We start from the raw sequence: 20450 nt of genomic DNA, 5'->3' as shown, positions 1-20450 counted from the left end.
AACAAACGCCGCCATCTTGGAACGAAAAATGTATGTTTTTGTTTATAACTCTTTTTGTTGGAAATGACTGAAAACCAGATATATGTATTAACATGCTACACTATTTTCCGCTTCGTTCGGTATATGTTGCTTGCACAACTATTTTGTAAAACAAAAGTTATAGCGAACTTGCAACTCGAAGCGGGGCAGAATTTTTATTAAAATGTGTGGATACGACGCAGTTCATATTGTTTTATCTATCGTTTTTTTTCCTTCAAATCAATTATATATTTGTTTCCGAGTCACCATAAACTTTGAAATATAAATTTGCATCATTTACTACAATTTCATTAAAAAGAGATGTTTATTTTCTAAGAAAATAATGATTTTACGAAATGATACGACGCAGTTGAAAATAAAATATGATACGACGCAGTTGTATTTTTGGCAGTCTTTTCAACAGGGATAATTTTGGCAATATATTTCTATTTTATGGAATAATCACTTGCGCTAGATAAAAAACACCAGATCATTTGCAGTGTATAGCAATGTTCTTTTGCTTTTGATTATTAAGAATACATAGTGTCATGTCCAATATAACATATAATTTGAAAGTTTACATTGCGGAAGCTACTTTTCAGTTAAACATGAACATGTTACCTAATTGATCATAATATCTGAAATAATTTCTTATATTTTCCTGTATGTTCAATATTATCCCTAATTTTTTTCGCAAAAATATGTAGAAATCTATTAACTTGAATTCATTTTGGCTAGCTACGCTCTAAGTTAACTGTGGTTCTGCATGTTCTGGGTAATGACTGCTTTTTTGTGGTTTCTTTTCAAACTTTCACTCTACACATTAGCTTTACTAGGGGCGAGGACCTCAGGTGCGCCTTGTGCATTATTTCAGGCAAAATGCTGCACCTGCAGAGAACCATCGACATTTTGAAACTAGCTTGATAGGTTTTCCACATGAAAGAATAAAAAGTCCCTGGTGGTTTTCGAATTCATAGCAATTCAGTTCAAGTGATTTGAATTCAGTAAACATAAACAGCTCGGCCTCGGTCGGACACACCTGTCTGATTTGTTTTTTCAACAAAATTTGTTTAACGTCAGCTGTACAAATAAGCAGCTTTTTTATTAACTTCTTGCGTGAAGTTTTAAGATTATACATATTTGAAATTAATTATAAAGAGAATAACATTTAAATTTCTTATTTCGGTATGACTAACAGAGTATGTTTCCATGTAAACAGGGGGTAATCCTCTGTGAAGTCATTTTCTGAAAACTTTTTGTTTAAGTTTTCAGGCAATTCATTATCAAATAAAAATCACACTTTAGGTATGTTAAGATGTCATGTCTTTAGTCTGTTGAAAATTCGGTTGCGATAATCTGACCTAAATTTTCTGTTCAATATTGTGAAAACCTTCTACAATACTGTTGAAAGATCATGTCTGCCTATATCTGTATCAAATTTATCGGTGCACAGCTTAAAAATACCTTTGCAAAACGGACACCTTCTTTACAAAATAATTTGTAGTTGTATCATATGTAACACGATTTTGAAAATTTAAAGTTTTTGATGGAGAAGAATGATACTTAAGTGCAAATATAAAAATACATTCCGTAGACCTTTCCCAACGGCGATAAAGAAATGCAATACGACAATATCAGCGGTAAAGTTCTCGGCGCTGAACATAAAATGACTAAACGGAACGCATAACCAACTTGCAAAAATATATTGTAGCTGAACCATTTATAATATAACTTTAAAAATTTATTGTTCAGTTTCAAACAATAAATCTCATCTGTCCTGTACCGATTATTTAGAAAATGAATACAATAAAATCGGCACGTAAAAGACACATAAGTAATAACGGAATTGACGGAAATAATTGCTAATTACAAGTAACAAAGGTAGGCATGCAATTTCCCGATAGCTAGAGACCTTTTCAAAATTTGTAATTCTTTCTCTTTTTTAAAAAAGAAGGTCATTCCTGATTAATTACAGGGTCCAGGAGAGTTACACTGGAATATTGAATTTTGTATCAAAAATAGTAATCACTCTCATTTTCGAACTCATGGGAACAAGTTTATATAAGCATGCTAAGGCAACACTAGAACACGTTGTCATATGGTGTGTGCGATCACGTGTTTCAATGTATATTGCATTTGATACAGCTTTTAAGAATTTGTAGATGCTTTATGATAGGTACTAAAATGCGACGAAAAATGCAGCCTTAATAGAATAGTATTACATTTCCATTTTTATGAAACCAATGAGTGACCTCATCTTTTGGACTTAAGTCGTAAACAAATAATGTTGTTGGACGTTATTAGCATACCTAGCACATAATTTAAAATAGTTTAACCAATATGCAGCCTGCAATGAAAATACAACTGCGTCGTATCATATTTTATTATCAACTGCGTCGTATCATTTCGTAAAAATCATTATTTTCTTAGAAAATAAACATCTCTTTTTAATGAAATTGTAGTAAATGATGCAAATTTATATTTCAAAGTTTATGGTGACTCGGAAACAAATATATAATTGATTTGAAGGAAAAAAACGATAGATAAAACAATATGAACTGCGTCGTATCCACACATTTTAATAAAAATTCTGCCCCGCTTCGAGTTGCAAGTTCGCTATAACTTTTGTTTTACAAAATAGTTGTGCAAGCAACATATACCGAACGAAGCGGAAAATAGTGTAGCGTGTTAATACATATATCTGGTTTTCAGTCATTTCCAACAAAAAGAGTTATAAACAAAAACATACATTTTTCGTTCAAAGATGGCGGCGTTTGTTTACATTTTGTAGGATACGACGCAGTTTTGATTCCCAGCCATGAAAACCATTATATACGTATACCGTCTAATAAAATACACTTAGCTTTATGATTTATATCAGTAAATGCGATAAGGTGTAGTGAATGGTACTTTAAACATAGTGTACTGGACAAGTCTTCCCTTGCAAACAGGTGACAAGCGTATTGCCAGGAAGTCATGTTAAACGGAGAAATACAAATTTACGACATCATTCGTCAAGTGTGCAGTAACGTCAGCAAGAAGAAATAAGCCATTCAAAATTTCACTATCAAAAGTAGAACGGCCCCAAACCCGGGGAATAGCGGGTATTGTATTTTCTAGCTCATATGTAAAGGCACCATTCTGGCAGGACAGTTAGTCAGATGGTTAAAATCCCGCTAAATGCCCCGCCCCTTATGCTGTATTTACGCTGCTATTTTCACAAACGAAGTAAAGTGAATACCGTAGAATAATGATACCCCGGTGACCATTCTACAGCAAAGTCAACCCATTTTCTATAGACTACTATCTTCCCTTAAAGAAAAATGAAACCCTCTCTCAGAAACCTGCATAATACTAGTATTGATCCCCATCTAATAGATTTCAAACTACCAATTTGACTATACTGGATGCTGCAGTTGTTGTCTCAAAATATTAGTAAGTATATATACATATTGTAATTCCTCTTTGACATTTATATGTCTATAACCTTTCCGACCCGTAACTTGCTTAATTCCCATAGTCATAGAAATTTTAACCTTAAACTTTTACAATGTTTGTTTAAAAAATCTTGAGAATTTTTGTTGTTCATAAAAAGATCATCCAAGAAACTTATTCAATATTCAGTCTTCTTCATTTTGATAAATTCAAAATATATTAACGACTTTTCCCCCCCTCTTTATATTTTACTAATCAACTGTTTAATTTTGGACAGAAAATTATCAAACGAACAGTTCCTTAAAGTTGATTTATCAAGAGGAACTACCAGCAACAGAATGATTTAGATGTTCTTTTTCACCTGATTTCGGCCAATGGGCTTCACTGAAACCTTCATGTATTAATAACAAACAACTAACCAATTGCCAAAACTTGAATTTTTGTTTTTTAATGTGACAAGGCATTTTTGTTGGTCGGTTATAGTCTAAACTGTTTGTCCTTAGAACTGCATCTATAATGAAAGCGATCACATAATGAACATTACTCATTGAACACGCCTCACATGGTGAGATAACTCGCTGAACACGGCTAATGAAAGCGATCACATAATGAACATTACTCGTTGAACACGACTCACATAGTGAGATAACTCGCTGAACACGGCTAATGAAAGCGATCACATAATGTACATTACTCGTTGAACACGACTCACATAGTGAGATAACTCGCTGAACACGGCTAATGAAAGCGATCACATAATGTACATTACTCGTTGAACACGACTCACATAGTGAGATAACTCGCTGAACACGGCTAATGAAAGCGATCACATAATGTACATTACTCGTTGAAACACGACTCACATAGTGAGATAAACTCGCTGAACACGGCTAATGAAAGCGATCACATAATGTACATTACTCGTTGAACACGACTCACATAGTGAGATAACTCGCTGAACACGGCTAATGAAAGCGATCACATAATGTACATTACTCGTTGAACACGACTCACATAGTGAGATAACTCGCTGAACACGGCTAATGAAAGCGATCACATAATGTACATTACTCGTTGAACACGACTCACATAGTGAGATAACTCGCTGAACACGGCTAATGAAAGCGATCACATAATGTACATTACTCGTTGAACACGACTCACATAGTGAGATAACTCGCTGAACACGGCTAATGAAAGCGATCACATAATGTACATTACTCGTTGAACACGACTCACATAGTGAGATAAACTCGCTGAACACGGCTAATGAAAGCGATCACATAATGTACATTACTCGTTGAACACGACTCACATAGTGAGATAACTCGCTGAACACGGCTAATGAAAGCGATCACATAATGTACATTACTCGTTGAACACGACTCACATAGTGAGATAACTCGCTGAACACGGCTAATGAAAGCGATCACATAATGTACATTACTCGTTGAACACGACTCACATAGTGAGATAACTCGCTGAACACGGCTAATGAAAGCGATCACATTATGTACATTACTCGTTGAACACGACTCACATAGTGAGCATAACTCGCTGAACACGGCTCATGTACATAGTAAACATTACTCGATGAACACGCGGCTCACATAGTGAGCATAACTCGCTGAAAAAGACTCACCTAGTGAACATTACTCACTGAATATGGCTCACATATTGAACAATACTAACAGAATACGGCTCACATAGTGAATATAACTCGCTGAACACGGCTCACTTAATGAACATTACTTGCTGAACACGGCTCACATAATGAGCATAACTAGCTGAACACGGCTCACATAATGAATGTGACTCACTGAACACGGCTAACATAATGAACATCACTAACTGAACACGACTCACATAGTGAACATTACCCACTGACACGACACACATAGTGATAATTACCAACTAAACAAGACACACATAGTGAACATTACCCATTTATTATAACACATAAAGTGAACATTAGCCACTAAACACGAGTCACATAATGAATATTGCCATTTATTATGACTTACATAGTGAATATTATCAATTTTTTACGACTCACATAGTGAACATTACCCACTAAACCCCACTTGCATAGTGAACATTAGCCGTTGAACACTACTCTATTAATATAACTTACTAAATATGTCCCTGTTTTAGCAAATATTTTGAACATCGTTATTTATATACAAATTGACTGTTGACATGCAGACATTGCCGTTTTGACATCATGCCCACATTATGACGCAATGAGGCTGGAAGTGAAATTTTGTGGATTTGAGCAAACGTTTTTCGGAAACATCAAATAACTTATAATAAATGGCTGTCTGGCTTTATTGTAAAAAATAAAGTTGTTTCGCAGAGCTGAGACGAGTCTTTAAAAAAATCCTTTAAACAATATTAAAACATGTACACACGTGGTTTATCCATGGTTCATCTTTTTTAGAATGTATTTATTTATGTTAAACATTACTTCCTGGAACTGCCCAAAACTGTTTTAATATGAGGACACGTGGTCATGACCTTATCCAAAGTCCCTAGCGGGATTTAAACCTAAAATGATATTTTTTAAATTTTTATTGGTGAACGAAGACTAATTGAAGGTTCCCTCGCCTCTACAGAGAAATTGTTGATGTTCTTATTGATGAGCGTGACACACCTCACCGTGGCATCTTTTGTTTTTAGTTTTCGAAATTGCTGAACCATGATAGAAATAAGTGTATCGAGAAGACACGTTGTCTTTCAAAAGTTGAACAATGATCAAAACAAACGTTTCCTTAAGTTTGTTTCCTTAAGAAGATATTGAATTTTGTGACGCCAAAACAGTTTCAAAACTACCAGTTTAATACATGTTCCATGTTACATGTAAAAGTAATTATGTAAAACCCGTGTTGTTATATTACAGTGTATTAAATGACATTGACAAGTTCCCCATGCAGAATTTTCCCGGATTCAGGGGAATCAATCTGACCTTAGGGGTAGATAAATTATTAAACCAGTTATCTCTCCTTCCTTACAATACTTTCAGTGTCTACGGTTGTGATATATGGGGCGTCGGGCGCGTAGTCTGGATCACTTGTAAAAATCTATAACCTTTGTGTCTGAAGTTAAACCAATCTCTGGCTTCTCATTATTTTTACCGATTACATTTCGCTTACTTTTAAGTAACATTTTCCTTAAAAAAATCATAAATTTGATACGTTTAGGTACCGGCAAACTGACATGATAATTATTATTTGTCTTACAAATATTGACCATCAATGTTCCGATTTTCTTTGAAAAAAAGGTGCCTTTGGTGATGTTAATAGCTTCCAGCTTCTAATCATATAAACTATTAAAAAATTGGTTTTAAAAAAGCCCCAAAGAATTGTCTTTCAATAGGAAATTATTCATAAATCATATCATATTTAATAAACATCATCGTCAGGTATATTTGAATATAGAGAAAAAAACACAAGAAAACTTGTTACAAGGTATGGCTCGAGGCGAATTCTGCTGTCATCACCGTTTTGACATACGACTGTCCTACTCACCGAGCTATTCTTTATTACATGAATAACTGAATGCATTATTTAGCGCGACCATTTCAGTATTATAACGTTAGGTTAAAACACGGAATGTTCTCCTTGGTGCTTTCTGAAATTTTACTACAATTTATGAACGGGATTTAACCGAGAAAAACAACACCGGGGTAACCTATCTTAATTCATTAAATCATTGTTTTCAATTTAAATGAATTCTGTTTTGGGATTATCTTAATTTGATAATGCTCTATATTATGATTTGATCCGATATATAATATAATATAACTAAATGATACATATAATATTAGCTTTTTTAAATTTTGTGAGTAAAAAACTTAAATCGCATAGTGCTTACAGTATAATTATAATCGCACCTGAGTAAGAAATTAATTAAACACCAAGAAAATCTTAAGTACTAACATTTTGAGTTTTTAAAGTAATCGTATGAATTCAGAATTGTTTGTTTTAAAATAAATGAAACATATTACTTATAAGATTTCAAATGTTAATATTACAAAACGGACATATTTTAATCGTGGGTATGTTTGGTCAGTTTATAATAAGCCATGCACTGATGCTTGAAGAACTGTGAGGGTTTTTTTTACTGAAAAGAAAGAAGAAATAAAAGAAATATTTAAATACATTTTGGGTAAAATTCTTTAACATGCTGACTTACATCTCATGTAATTCCGTTAATTTCAAAACCGTTCGAACGGTTAACTCCGTGGGCATACTAGTCAGCTTCCTGGTGTCGTAAAATTGTTTCTGTTAAATATTGTCAAAGTGTTGTTAACTTACATCTCTTTAAAATTTTAAAATGATGTAAATGGTAGATTTCTTTTTTTTTTCTTATAAAAAATATGGAACAAAAAAGTCCATTTCATTTTTAAGACCACCATTTTTGGGGGTCATATTAGCATAACTTTTTATGTTATGACCCCAAAAAATGGTAATATCTGTAGATAGAAAAATCTATGCTTAAGAAGTAAAATAAGAATAGAAAATATAATGTTACAAAACGTAAGTCATTGCTGAACATAGGAAGGAGGGGCTCAGCGTTAGAAGTTGTTGAGTGATTTATTGCTTGTTATAATAATTACCATTATGATGATAATCGTTACTATTATAATTATGTTTATGATAATGATGATGATTTTATATTATTATCATTACTATTTTTTTAATTCTTAAATTGATGATGACGACGACGACGACGACGATCATTATTATTATTATTATCATCATCATCATATTATCATTAAAAACTATTATCGTTCTTATCATCGTTATCTATTGTGATATCAGCGAACAAATCTGTTTGTTAGTTCTGTAGTTTAGCTAAAGAGCTCTCAAAAATATCTTCTGCAAACATTTTAGACTACATGAATCAAAATATCAAAGGTCAATACAGTTCATCGTCTGAAACATATATTGTTTATTAGGCATGGAAATTATTCAAACGTCGGCCATTTGATTGCCTTAACGCATGTTGGTATAGTATTTGTTTAACAACTGTAACAAATTATGTAATTGTGTAATATGGGCGTTTATATAACAACGCAAATCAGTAAGAATAATTTGAAACTAATTTCAAAGGCTGATTAAGGCCAAATATGTTATTATTTTCATTCCTCAAAACTTCTATTTTTTGCTGTACTATTACACGTTCTGAAAAAATACTCATTATACCATATAACTGTACCATTTGCTTTTTGTTATTAGTTAATTAGTATTTTGTATGTAAGTCAAAATAACACTTTGTTTGCGTTTTGTTACCCTTATGATAAATTATTCACATTCAGCGCTCCTTCCATCTAGTATGCTTTAAATCTGTTACAAAAGGAACATTTTGTCTCAGTAATGAATAATTATTTACTATTTTTGAGTATTATAACGTTTAAATAATGGTTTTAGAGCATGTTAGATGCTTTTTACCTAAAGGAAATAGCAGTAAATCATAGAAATAGCAAAATGTAAACAAAGTAGTATTTTGACCTTCATACAAAATACTAAGTCAATATAAATATAGTACAACATTTGTCAAAAAAGCAACAGAAAAAGAAGACAGTTAAGGTAAATGACCATGGAAACTTTAAAAGTACACCAAAAATAAACATATTTTGAGAAATAAAAATGAAAGCATTTCGCGGGCATAATGGCCTTTAAAACACTGCTTAACATATGATAATCCCTTCTTAAGAAGAAAAAATATATTAATTTCGGAGGCATAATGTGCCTTTAACTAAAATATCCGAACCGGAAGAAACCTTAGACAAAAACTCGAACGTGATTATTAATACGCGAAATGACCACACCTCACATTTCTACGTAATTATTTTAGTCATTATGTTTAACGAATTATTTGAATGTATTTTTATGTACATATGTAAGTGGGAGTGATTGCATTGTTTATAACGTCTGTGCAATGTATGAGTAATTAACTTTGACTTGTTATGATAATGTTTACCGACGATGATGTAGTATTCATTAAAAATCATATAAATTATCATACATCGACTTCTGTATTGTTTTATCTGACATGATGTGTAAATAAATGTCAACAAGTTACGTATATATAACGTAAGGAACCTCGGAGTCACTCCTTTTTAAGAAAGCATAGAATAGAATAGAATAGAATAGAATAGAATAGAATAGAATAGAATGGAATGGAATGGAATAGAATAGAATAGAATGGAATAGATGGATGGATGGGCAAACATCCAATGGTCTATGAGCATTATTCCGTTCATAATCTTAGTTAAAAAGGAAGGACATTGCATAAAACGAAAGTAAACCGGTAAGTTTACTGGGTTATGTGGTAAAGTGCCACACAAAATCAAAGAAAAAGCACATAGACCCCAAATGTTGGCACGCACTGACGGATGGACGGATGAATGAATGAATGAATGAATTAGTTTGCCGTCCGGTTTAATACAATTTTTGACCTGTTTTCTGGACAGTTTGACTTAACCATAATTTATACGTTAAAGTAACACTTTTCAACACACCAGCATAAATATACATATGTTAAACAAGCTGACATCTCCAAATCTATTTGACAAATAAGAATGCTCGATGTTTTATTATTATATTTTTTCTATTCATAAAAATAAGCATTTTCTGCGTAATTGAGCGATGCTGAAACGGAGAGCAGCCATTGGGGTGCGGACATTTTACCGGACATACATTTATTTTTAATACCATAATTCACTTTTTAACCCAACCATCACGCACGCTGTGTACGGAATGAACTTCGTAATGTCAATTTATACACACATCCTTACTTCTTGAACGTAAGGTTCTGCGAACGTTACTGAACAAATAAATAAAATATGCATTCATTATGTAAGTAAGTACGCTTTTCTTTTCTTATTCGTTTGACATACACAATACATTAAGGACATGTGTGAAAATGTAATGTTATAGAAGAAAGAAAGAAGATAGATAATTAATTAAATAAATAAATTAAATACAAAAAAATAAAGGGAGAATATAGTACATAAAGTCAAGTATATTGTCCATGGCAATTAAATGCCAATATTTTTCAATCAAATAAGTCTTTCAAGCCCATTCATAACGTAATATACATAGAGGATATTCAAGTTTTTCTATAAATACATGATTTATTTTCATCGAGTGGTATGAAAATAAATATTTCATGAGTGGCAGTAGCCACGAGTGAAATATGAAAATTTTCATACCACAAGATGAAAATAAATCCTGTATTTATAGAAAAAAAACTTGAATTTTCTGTTTATTATATACATTTTTCTTTTTGATATTACAATTTGTAAGATTTCCCTTAAAATCTTGTGTATTGGCTGAATTCAGAAAAAGTAGTCCGGCAAAACGCCAGTGAAAATACGGAAAATATGTTTCACTGCAGTGAAAAATAATTTATTACAGTGAAAATACGGAAAATGAAAATACGCATTTTATTTCATCAATATTTCTCAATATTTCATTGATAAGTATATAATAAAAAACATTATTTTCACAGACAGGTTATGCATTTACAGGAAAAGGTCATATTATAAACTGATTCATAAAAATGTTGAACGGAAAACATTACGTATATTTGTTACACTCATGTTTGTAAAATTATCCGTTAAAGTGAATTGGTCTATATGTAATGGATGATCTGAAATGCTTAATAAATATGTTGATAGTATTTGGTAACATACATGAAATCAAACCACGAACGAATCATACATGGATTATTTTTGGAAAGTGTGAGATACATGATCCGATATAAAATATTGCAGATAATGAATTGTTCCCGGACACAATTGTATTACTTATCATAAAATTTTTTATACTGAATCACTTCGAACTCCTTTAATATTTTTTTCAAGAAATATTTTGAAAGAATGATACATTTCCAATGAAATACTTATGGAAAATGTGCCCATTGTATAGATCGATCCACTTTAATATTTGCATATTGAATATGCAAAGGTGTTCCTTTTGGTTATAACTAAATAAATATATAAACAGTAAATCAAGTTTTTGCATATACATATAGCATGTATAAAGCGTAAATACATTTCTCTAAATCTTGATATATAGAGCTTGTTTTTAAAATATTTGTTTTGTTGTCGCCTGGAAGCTTGTTTTGACAGAAGTAATATTATTTATATCGCTTTAAAATGATACAGTCGTCACAGGATCGTTAAACAAAGGCACATCTGTTTGTCTATATTAGTTTATGTATGCTTAAAGGAACTTCACTGAGGTCATAAAACCTTAAAACATGTTTTTAGTTCTTACTCAGATCAAGTGAAGCATTTAAAGTAAAGGATGATGAAAATATGCTCAAAATTAAATCGAATATCGACATTTCGTGAGATTCTTAATTCGATTTGAATGAAAAGCAACAAAAAGCATTGATTTTCATTTTGGAGACATTTTGCACCATAAATGATTCTGGAAAAAAAAAGTTAAAGGAATAATCTGAAAACTTGCACACAAGTTATTGGTCTAAACCGACATTAAAATGTACACAAATCTTGGTAAAATATTTCATGCCAAAAAAACCTCAGTAGAGTCCCTTTAAAAATCTCTTTCATGATGTTGTTACAATTTTCTAGCCCTTCAGCATTGATTCCAATAATTATAATGCTGAAGATTGATTAATACCGTAGCCGGTGCTAGGGGGCATGCCAGATGCTTGTGCAATTTAATTATCTCTCATGAACATAAATTTTTAAACCGAGTCTACAATTTTTCTGTGTTCTCGAGGAACATCCATTTAACAGGGGTTTAAATCAAATCACCAGAAAGAACATTGCATACATTTAAAATTTGTCTTAAAGTGTTTGACGTTCTAATCCTATACAGTTGAGTTAAAGTCTTAGTAAATAAACAGAGGTACACGTTTAATTGTGACATTAATTAAACTTCTGATTAATTAAGTAAGTTGTTCAAGTAAATAAATATCAACAGCGACAATATGGTAGGCACCAGATATGACGAAGATAAAACCTTTTCACACATTATATATTTTACTACTAATTTTTACTATATTTATTCATTTTATTTGAAAATAATCCAGAATAAAAAAGTATTTAACGCATTTCAATTTAGATAGATTTTCAGTTGGCCACAATAAGCTATAAAAGTCATATTATTATGATGAAGTGCCTGTTGGTATTAATATTTATATGGTCGTTGCTATGACATAAATTTAATTAAATTGCACGCTAAATAATGTAATTTTCTTAGCCATACACTTAAACATTGTAATAAATGACAAATTTGCAATGCATCATTAAAACTAGAAATGGTTTAATATCTAAAGTAAACCATATGCATAACTGAATTCAAAGAAAATAAAACTGTAACGAATTTTTACTTTTATGAGTCTGAATTAATTTACGATTTCTAGGCGTTTCATGACAATGATTTTATATGAGAACAGTTTTAATTGCTACACACGCATATATTTATACGAAATTATTTCCGTATACAATATAACACCGTACGACGGAAAATGCCGTAAACCGAAGTTACGTTATTTTTTTATTATATATAAAACCTATTGTAAATATTAATTAATAATGTGCAAAATTATTTGTAGTCTCGAATTTTGTGGTTGATTTATTTATTTATCTTTAGAAAATTACAACCTATATGACAGAGTTTTTTTTATTTAATAAGAGACAAAATGAGAATTTTTTGTTAAATTTCAATAAACATTTTTATTTTCTTTACTCAGTGGGTGAAGTATTGTTTAAACACCTCTAAAATCTAGAAAAGAGGGGATCTCTCGGATCACTGAAAACAATACAATTATATGAAAATTGCAGACTCGGTTTGATTGAGTCTGTACATGAGATAATGAAAAAGTGCGACATCTCCCACGCACCCTAGCACCGGCTAAAGCGATATTCAATGTACTGGAAGGACCAGAAAAAATATTATAACACTGAAGTGAAGAAAGGGGCAACTTTTTAAACCTACATATATGATGCACATGTGGGTGTGACAAAAATGAAAAATATAAATGAGCCGCGTCACGACAAAACCAACATAATGGGTTTGCGACCAGCATGAATCCAGCTCAGGATCCATGCTGTTCGCTAACAAACCGTATAACAAGTAGAGAAACTGATAGCGAACAGCATGGATCCTGATCAGACTGCGCGGATGCGCAGGCTGGTCAGGATCCATGCTGGTCGCAAACCCATTATGTTGGTTTTGTCATGACGCGGCACAAATATCGTCGATTAACGTAACAGGAAAAATAGTCATAGATCTAATAATAATAATCATTCTTAAGGAAGTTACCGAATGTCATAACGGAACATTTACGACAACCGATTTCGGAATTTAATGTGACTCTAAATAAATACTAATAAAACAATCGATGAAAAGATGGGGCAAAAACAGCCGAATGACACAGTACGTTTTTAATGACTTAATTCCATTTCATTAACATTGACACAATTCTAAGGCAACAGGTTTTTTGTCTTTAAAGTAAGAGACTCAAACACCTTCCAAAATTTAAAAATGTCAGTGTCCAAAATGAGGGAAAATGGGGGAAAAAGGAATTCCATCCAAGTTCTATATGAAAAGGGGATATATAACGCTTAATGGCTTTTTCAGCTAAATATTTAAATATAGACGTAGATATCAGCTCATATGATGGTTTTATTATTATACGATACGATACATCAATCACATAGAAGAAGAATATGTTATAACATTGTGAAGGTATACACGCTGATTAACATATGTTCAGATGACAAGTAATGACAGCTCTAAAGTCTATATTGACGGAATTGTCACGGCTAGACATTGTTAATAATGTCTTAAACGTGTCAAATGGTTGTTGGGTAATTTAAATCCATGTTCATAATATAATACTTTCATCAATGTTTTATAACCTATACCGTTTTATTTTTTCTAAACTCCGTCAAGAAAATAAATAAATAAATAAATAATAATAATAATAATAATAATAATAATGATAAATAAAATAATAATAATAATATATTAATAAAGATAATTATAATAAATAAATAAATAAATAAATAAATAAATAAATAAATAAATAAATAAATTAATTAATTAATAATAAATAAATAAATTAATTAATTAATTTATAAATAAATGATTTAATTAATAAATAAATTAAAGATCCTGTTACACAAATTTTTTTATGCTTTTATATCACAAATATGATGTTCAAATTAAGATTTATCAATTTTGTAAGTTATAAAAAGCATTATTTATAAAGATATTACCGAATTTAACATTTCATGTAAATAAAGGGAGGTAATAAAAAAAATTATTTCTATAAAGTCTAAGTCAAATTTTTCAATAAGAAATGAATGCATATATTTTAATGATTACATATAATATGTATATATTTGCAGTACATATTTTACATATTCCTCGATGTTTGAAAATTGTTTTATAAGCATAATTATATACATATATGTATACTTTCACTTAAGTGTGGTATACAACCGCAATTACAAATCAAAGCACAGAAGGCGCTGAATTTGTTTGGGTCTCAGAATGTAAGAAAGGTGCAGGTTGTGAGATTATAAACCAATTTGTTTTTGTATAGTGCCACCAATGCTTTCCAGCGTTTTAATTGTAGTAAATTGGCTATAAGACTAATTGCAACACTGATATTCAATCCAGTGTTTATTTGACTTAAACAATTTGAAAAAAAAAAGAGTTGCCTTAACTGGGATTTGAACTCCAGACCTCTCGCTTCCTAACACAGATGTAAATAATCATGGAGCTTACTATAAGCATGTATATCTATAAAGAATAAAACAATATTAGAAATCTTCGATTATTCGGGAATTATTTTGCTTGAAAATTAATGCGCCTGTCATTTGACCATCTTCACGCAGTGATCTCCCCTGATTTTTTCGGCGTTAGTGTACATATAAAGGGAAGTAACCGCTTAAAAAAGCGGACTACTTTCGGCATTTGCAATAAACAGCATTAGAGTCTGAAATTTCGCTACCATTATTTGTTTGGTCTGACGACCCAAACAAATAAAAACAGAATTTTTAATGAATGAATGAATGAATGAATGAATGAATGAATGAATGAATGAATAAAAAAATAAATAAATAAATACATAAAAATAATAACAATAAAAAAAGTAATCATCATCATCATCATCATCATCATCATCATCATCATCATCATAAAAATCTCAAGATCTTGTATTCTGGTTTGATAAATTATAACTGGTGAGTAGTGATACAAATTTAAGCTTATCTCATCGATGAAGTCTGACCGGGCTCTATAGATACTGTTCCTGATATTTTTAGTATTCTCTGAAACCTGGAATGGACCGAATCAAATACATGTAAGCAGGACAAATCTTTACACAAATTCAGCACGCTAAGGTTTTAAATGCTCATAATGCTTTTACCTTTATTTCTCATAAACTTTTTATTTTGTTGTGTGTAAAATCTTACTTCTTTAGGAAGGGCAAATATGAGTTTTATAACTGTTAAATAATGGTTTTTAGAGTGTGTTAGATGATTTTCAAATGAAGAAAGTGACGCTGAATAAGAAATAATTTGTCATAAAAGTAGCAAAATGTAATGAAGTAGTAGTTTGACTTCCAAACAAAATACTAAGTTTTTATAACTGTACTTAATTAATTTTGCCAAAAAGTATCAAGAAGCAAAAGATGATTCAGTTAATTAGAAAATATAACAGGACATTAAAAATAAAGAAAGCTTTTGAAAAATAAAAGTAAAAGCACAATGGGCCTTTAAACCATATTTCCTAAAAAATCCTTATACATGTACATGACGAATTTAATATAAAAATGTCTTGTATTTTTCAGATTCTGACCTATCCAAACAACAAACCTACCAAACTTCTCGGTACACAGTAAGACATTGGTAAATAGGTGTATAGCAAAATAACCGCCGACTTTCGAATCAATTCCCGACAACTGTAGGTGGTTAAAAGAACAAACGTTTCCACATTGTTTTTCAAGGAGCTGACGCAGAACTATTTCCTAATTCACCATGTTGATTAAATAAGCAAAACAACTCGATATTAAACGAACAAATGCAGGGCAAGATTAACACAGTGTCGAATATTTCGTGTTTATTGTCTACCTTTAAACGCAATTCTAAGAAATGTGTAATTGTTGTCGGCTTTCTGGCAATGTTTGCTATGGTGTTAATGATACAATATATAAATGAAACCCAGAAAAGACAGATTTTAATCTTCAACTCAAGAAAAATAGCTAGTATTACAACCGCAAACAATGGAGTGCTGTCCAGAGTAAACCCAGTATATAGAGCACCGACCGAACAGCTAAAGGTCAAGGTCGTTACAAGCTCGTTCGTATCTAAAATAACTCCTAAACCAAATTTAAAACGTCTCATAAATGCTACTAAAACCAAATATCCATTAACTGTGAACGCTCCGTACATGATGGAAAATCCGGAACTTTGTACGTCAGTTCGGAATTTATCAGTTCTAGTGATTGTGCACACGGCACCAGATCATTTTGAAAGAAGACAAGCTATGAGGGACACGTGGCTGAACGACACGTACTATTCGCATTTGGGCAGTGCGCGCGTCCTCTTCTTGCTAGGACGTGTTAAAAACAAGGAGCTTCAGATGAAATTAGAAATGGAATATAAAGCGCATCGGGATTTACTTCAAGGTGACTTTATTGATGCATATAGAAATTTGACACACAAGGGTGTTATGGGATTCAAATGGATATCAGAGAAATGTAGAAATGCAAAATATATCCTTAAAGTAGACGATGATGTGATAGTAAATATGTTTAAGTTTTTCATAGAATATCTGCCGAAGTATAAAGGCAAAACAAAACAAATATTATGTAATCATATTTACCCAGGAACAATGTTAATCATTAGAGAACGAAAGAGTAAATGGTATGTCGACGAAAGCCATTTTAAAGGACAGAAGTTCTACCCCAGGTATTGCAGCGGTTTTATGGTTATGTTTACAAATGACGTCATACCGGCCATTTATAGATCTGCGTCACTGACGCCATTTTTTTGGGTTGACGATGTCTATTTATATGGGCTGGCTCCCGGAAATGTACCGGGGATACATTATAATGGTTTAAAGAAAGGGAGCCATCAGTTAAATGGCCAAAGTGCAATTAAATGCTATAGAAACGCTTCTCGGGCTTGTGACTTTCTGGTAGCAGGTGCTGGAAAACGTGAAGTTATGGTGGAGATTTGGTCAAATATGGTCAATCTTCACCAAAAATATCTCATGGAAAAGAGACTACTGACGACGGAGCAAACAACTTTTCAGTATGATACAAGCACAGCTTCTAGTTCATTTGAAAATAATAAATCTGTGAAACAAATTTCAGATGAAAAAGCTAAACTCGATCTCATAATGAAAGGTAAACAACTTATTGTAGGAAAGCTGGTAAATAAATTAGAAACCGGAAACGGAAATATATGATACTCGGCGTGTAAGTAGGCCTATATACAGACGACAATGTTTCAGAATGAATTTAGTGTCTCTTGCAAAACCATTTTATTAATATCATTAGCTCAACTTCAGCATTCTTGTTAAATTTGTTAAATACATAATAGAATGTTTTACCGGAATGATTTATTTTATTTCTCATCTGCTTGTTACTTATGTCACGTGTTATTTATTTCTTGTCATGCCATATTTATATATTGTTCGTTAGTTGTCCTTACAAGTGAATACACGTTGTAATAAAAATATTTTGATTCTAAAAAAAAGTCGCTGTTTGTCTTATTACAAAATAATACGAATATGTTGCATAAGAGAGGTCATCGTTTTATTCATTACCATCTGCGGATGCTATTAAATATCACTATGTTTCATATATATTCAGTATTGAGTGACATTGCTCTCATAAATTAAAGCATCCCTATCATGAACAAGATCTGTAAATCATTTACCTTCAAGCAAGGATCATACGTTTTTTTTCTTTAAAAACATGGCATTTATTTTACAATTGGGAGTTGTAAAATGTTTTGAACTTAAATTGTTTGGGCGTTTATATGCAATTAAGACGAACAATGCTGGGCGAGTGCAATTATGCACAATATCAAAGTTAGACTGAATACAGACATCATATTGTTATGATAATACACTAGACAATTAAGCAAAATGAAAACCAATTAAAACAAAAATTATAACAAAAAATACGAATCTGCCTAACGTTCAAGGTAAAAGAATTTATGACGGAAATGGCACTTACAGCCCACCATGGCAATTATTTAAATTAAATAAACATTTTAACATAATATTATTAATTACCTGTGTTAGGTGTAATTTCCTCATACTTCCTCTTTGTCGCGGTGATATGTAATAATATACCACAGGTTCACTGCTTTGCGTGATTGATAATGACCTATTTATAGTAACAAGATATCTTTATAAATCTCTTTTACGTGACAATTTAGCATTTCTCTCACCCATCGGTGCATGCACGTCGTGGACATCGGCAAAAGATTTCGATATTGGACCAAGGACACCCTGACCGGTTAAGATCCGAGCGTTGTTTTTGTACACAGAGGGCAGATCCTACCACCACATTGTGTACCACATTGTACGAACCAGCTGCCAATGTCCATATTGAAGCCGAGGAGAGAAGGACTTTACAGTTGGAAGGGGACGACGAGGAAGGGTCTAATATTCCGTTGAAATTGCACGGAGGTTAATAATCACCATCAGGCGCTTTAAAATTAAACTTATGGGAATGACTGGTGACATGTGAGATAGCAAAGGCTTCTTTTTGTGCATTAACGGGCGGATGGACCCTCATTAAACATAAATATCATCCATTTATCCATCAAGCAATTGGCATACGAGCGAATTCTAGGGGACGATATTAATCTATACAATATAAGTATGTTATGAGCATTTTGCACTTCCTTTATCACTGATTCCAATTATTCGTCCAAAGAAGTTGACATTTTTTATTATAATGGGAAAAATATGGAACATTTTATTCATGGTGAAAGCCAACGAATACATGATGTGATAATTCTGACAATTTAAAAGGCGGATGTCAGCGGACTAACTGCATTCACTTCCGTTTACACGGTTCATACAAAAAATTCTATATATATTTCTTATTTTGGTAAATCAGTCTTTTGTAAAGTATGAGGTATATATTACAAACATTGTATCGGTTCTTGCGATAGACTCATATCATTGTTACATTTTGTCAAACTCCGCACACCGGTTACGCTACGGCCACTACACACTGAACTGTAATTTATATGTATTATCTCTTGTTGTTTTGGAAATAAACGATGCGATGTTAAAAAATTATTTTCATAATATTTATGTTTCCGAAATTATTTTTATTTTACTTCACATCTAAAACCTAACGGTCTTGAACCATTGCAAAACCGTCTTTACTTTTGAAAATAAATATCAAAATTGAAAAAAATTGATATTGTCAAAAATCTTGAGATGGCAGAGATCAAATCTTTTAAAGGAAAATTACTGCGTGGGAGATTGATACTTTGTATCAATACGCGGGGTACGCGTTCATAACAATTTATATTAGCACTTTCCGTGTCTTATGCAAATGATTTAAGGTCTCAACCCGGTACGGAATTAGACCCAAACCGTTGTAGTCTCGAAAATAGTTCTTTAAAACAATTTAAGTCATCTCTAGTTAGATTGGTCATAATTAAAGTGTATTTATTGCATGTGTGTATAATTTTTGTGTGTTATATGGTGACTTTAAAAGTTGTTTTTTGTGTATTCTCCAGGAACTCATTTGTTGGCGGAAGGCTTAAATATGTACTTCCAACCAGCAGTCAGGAGTTTTCAAAGTGGCGAATTTAAACAGTGTAAAACAGAATGAAGATTTCTGGAAAAAAAGTAGATGGCTAACCTATTATATTTCGGGCCCCATTTGACTTAGATAGTGTTGATGTTTAAAGTTGAAGACAGTATATAATTCATCAAGAACAGTGGAATCCAGAATTAAGCCAC

At 31.9% G+C, this 20450-nt stretch overlaps 1 protein-coding gene across 1 annotated transcript; it reads left to right on the top strand.

Moving 5' to 3' along the window:
• Positions 1–16188: 16188 nt before the first annotated feature.
• LOC132722368 (UDP-GalNAc:beta-1,3-N-acetylgalactosaminyltransferase 1-like) lies at positions 16189–18211 on the top strand. Its single transcript, XM_060706864.1, has one exon. The coding sequence runs from the start codon at positions 16530–16532 to the stop codon at positions 17919–17921; it is 1392 nt and encodes a 463-aa protein (XP_060562847.1). The 5' UTR covers positions 16189–16529; the 3' UTR covers positions 17922–18211.
• The last annotated feature ends 2239 nt before the right edge of the window (positions 18212–20450 follow it).

The sequence above is a fragment of the Ruditapes philippinarum genome, unplaced genomic scaffold (genome assembly GCF_026571515.1).
Source record: "Ruditapes philippinarum isolate M1 unplaced genomic scaffold, ASM2657151v2 ctg2596_1_1_1_1, whole genome shotgun sequence".
Lineage (NCBI taxonomy): Eukaryota > Metazoa > Mollusca > Bivalvia > Venerida > Veneridae > Ruditapes > Ruditapes philippinarum.
The sequence above is the reverse complement of the archived record's forward strand: the minus strand, read 5'-3'. Positions and strand labels throughout refer to the sequence as shown.

Excerpts from the sequence above, each read along its gene's own strand:
- LOC132722368 (XM_060706864.1), top strand. The coding sequence starts at position 16,530 with ATGCAGGGCAAGATTAACACAGTGTCGAATATTTCGTGTTTATTGTCT.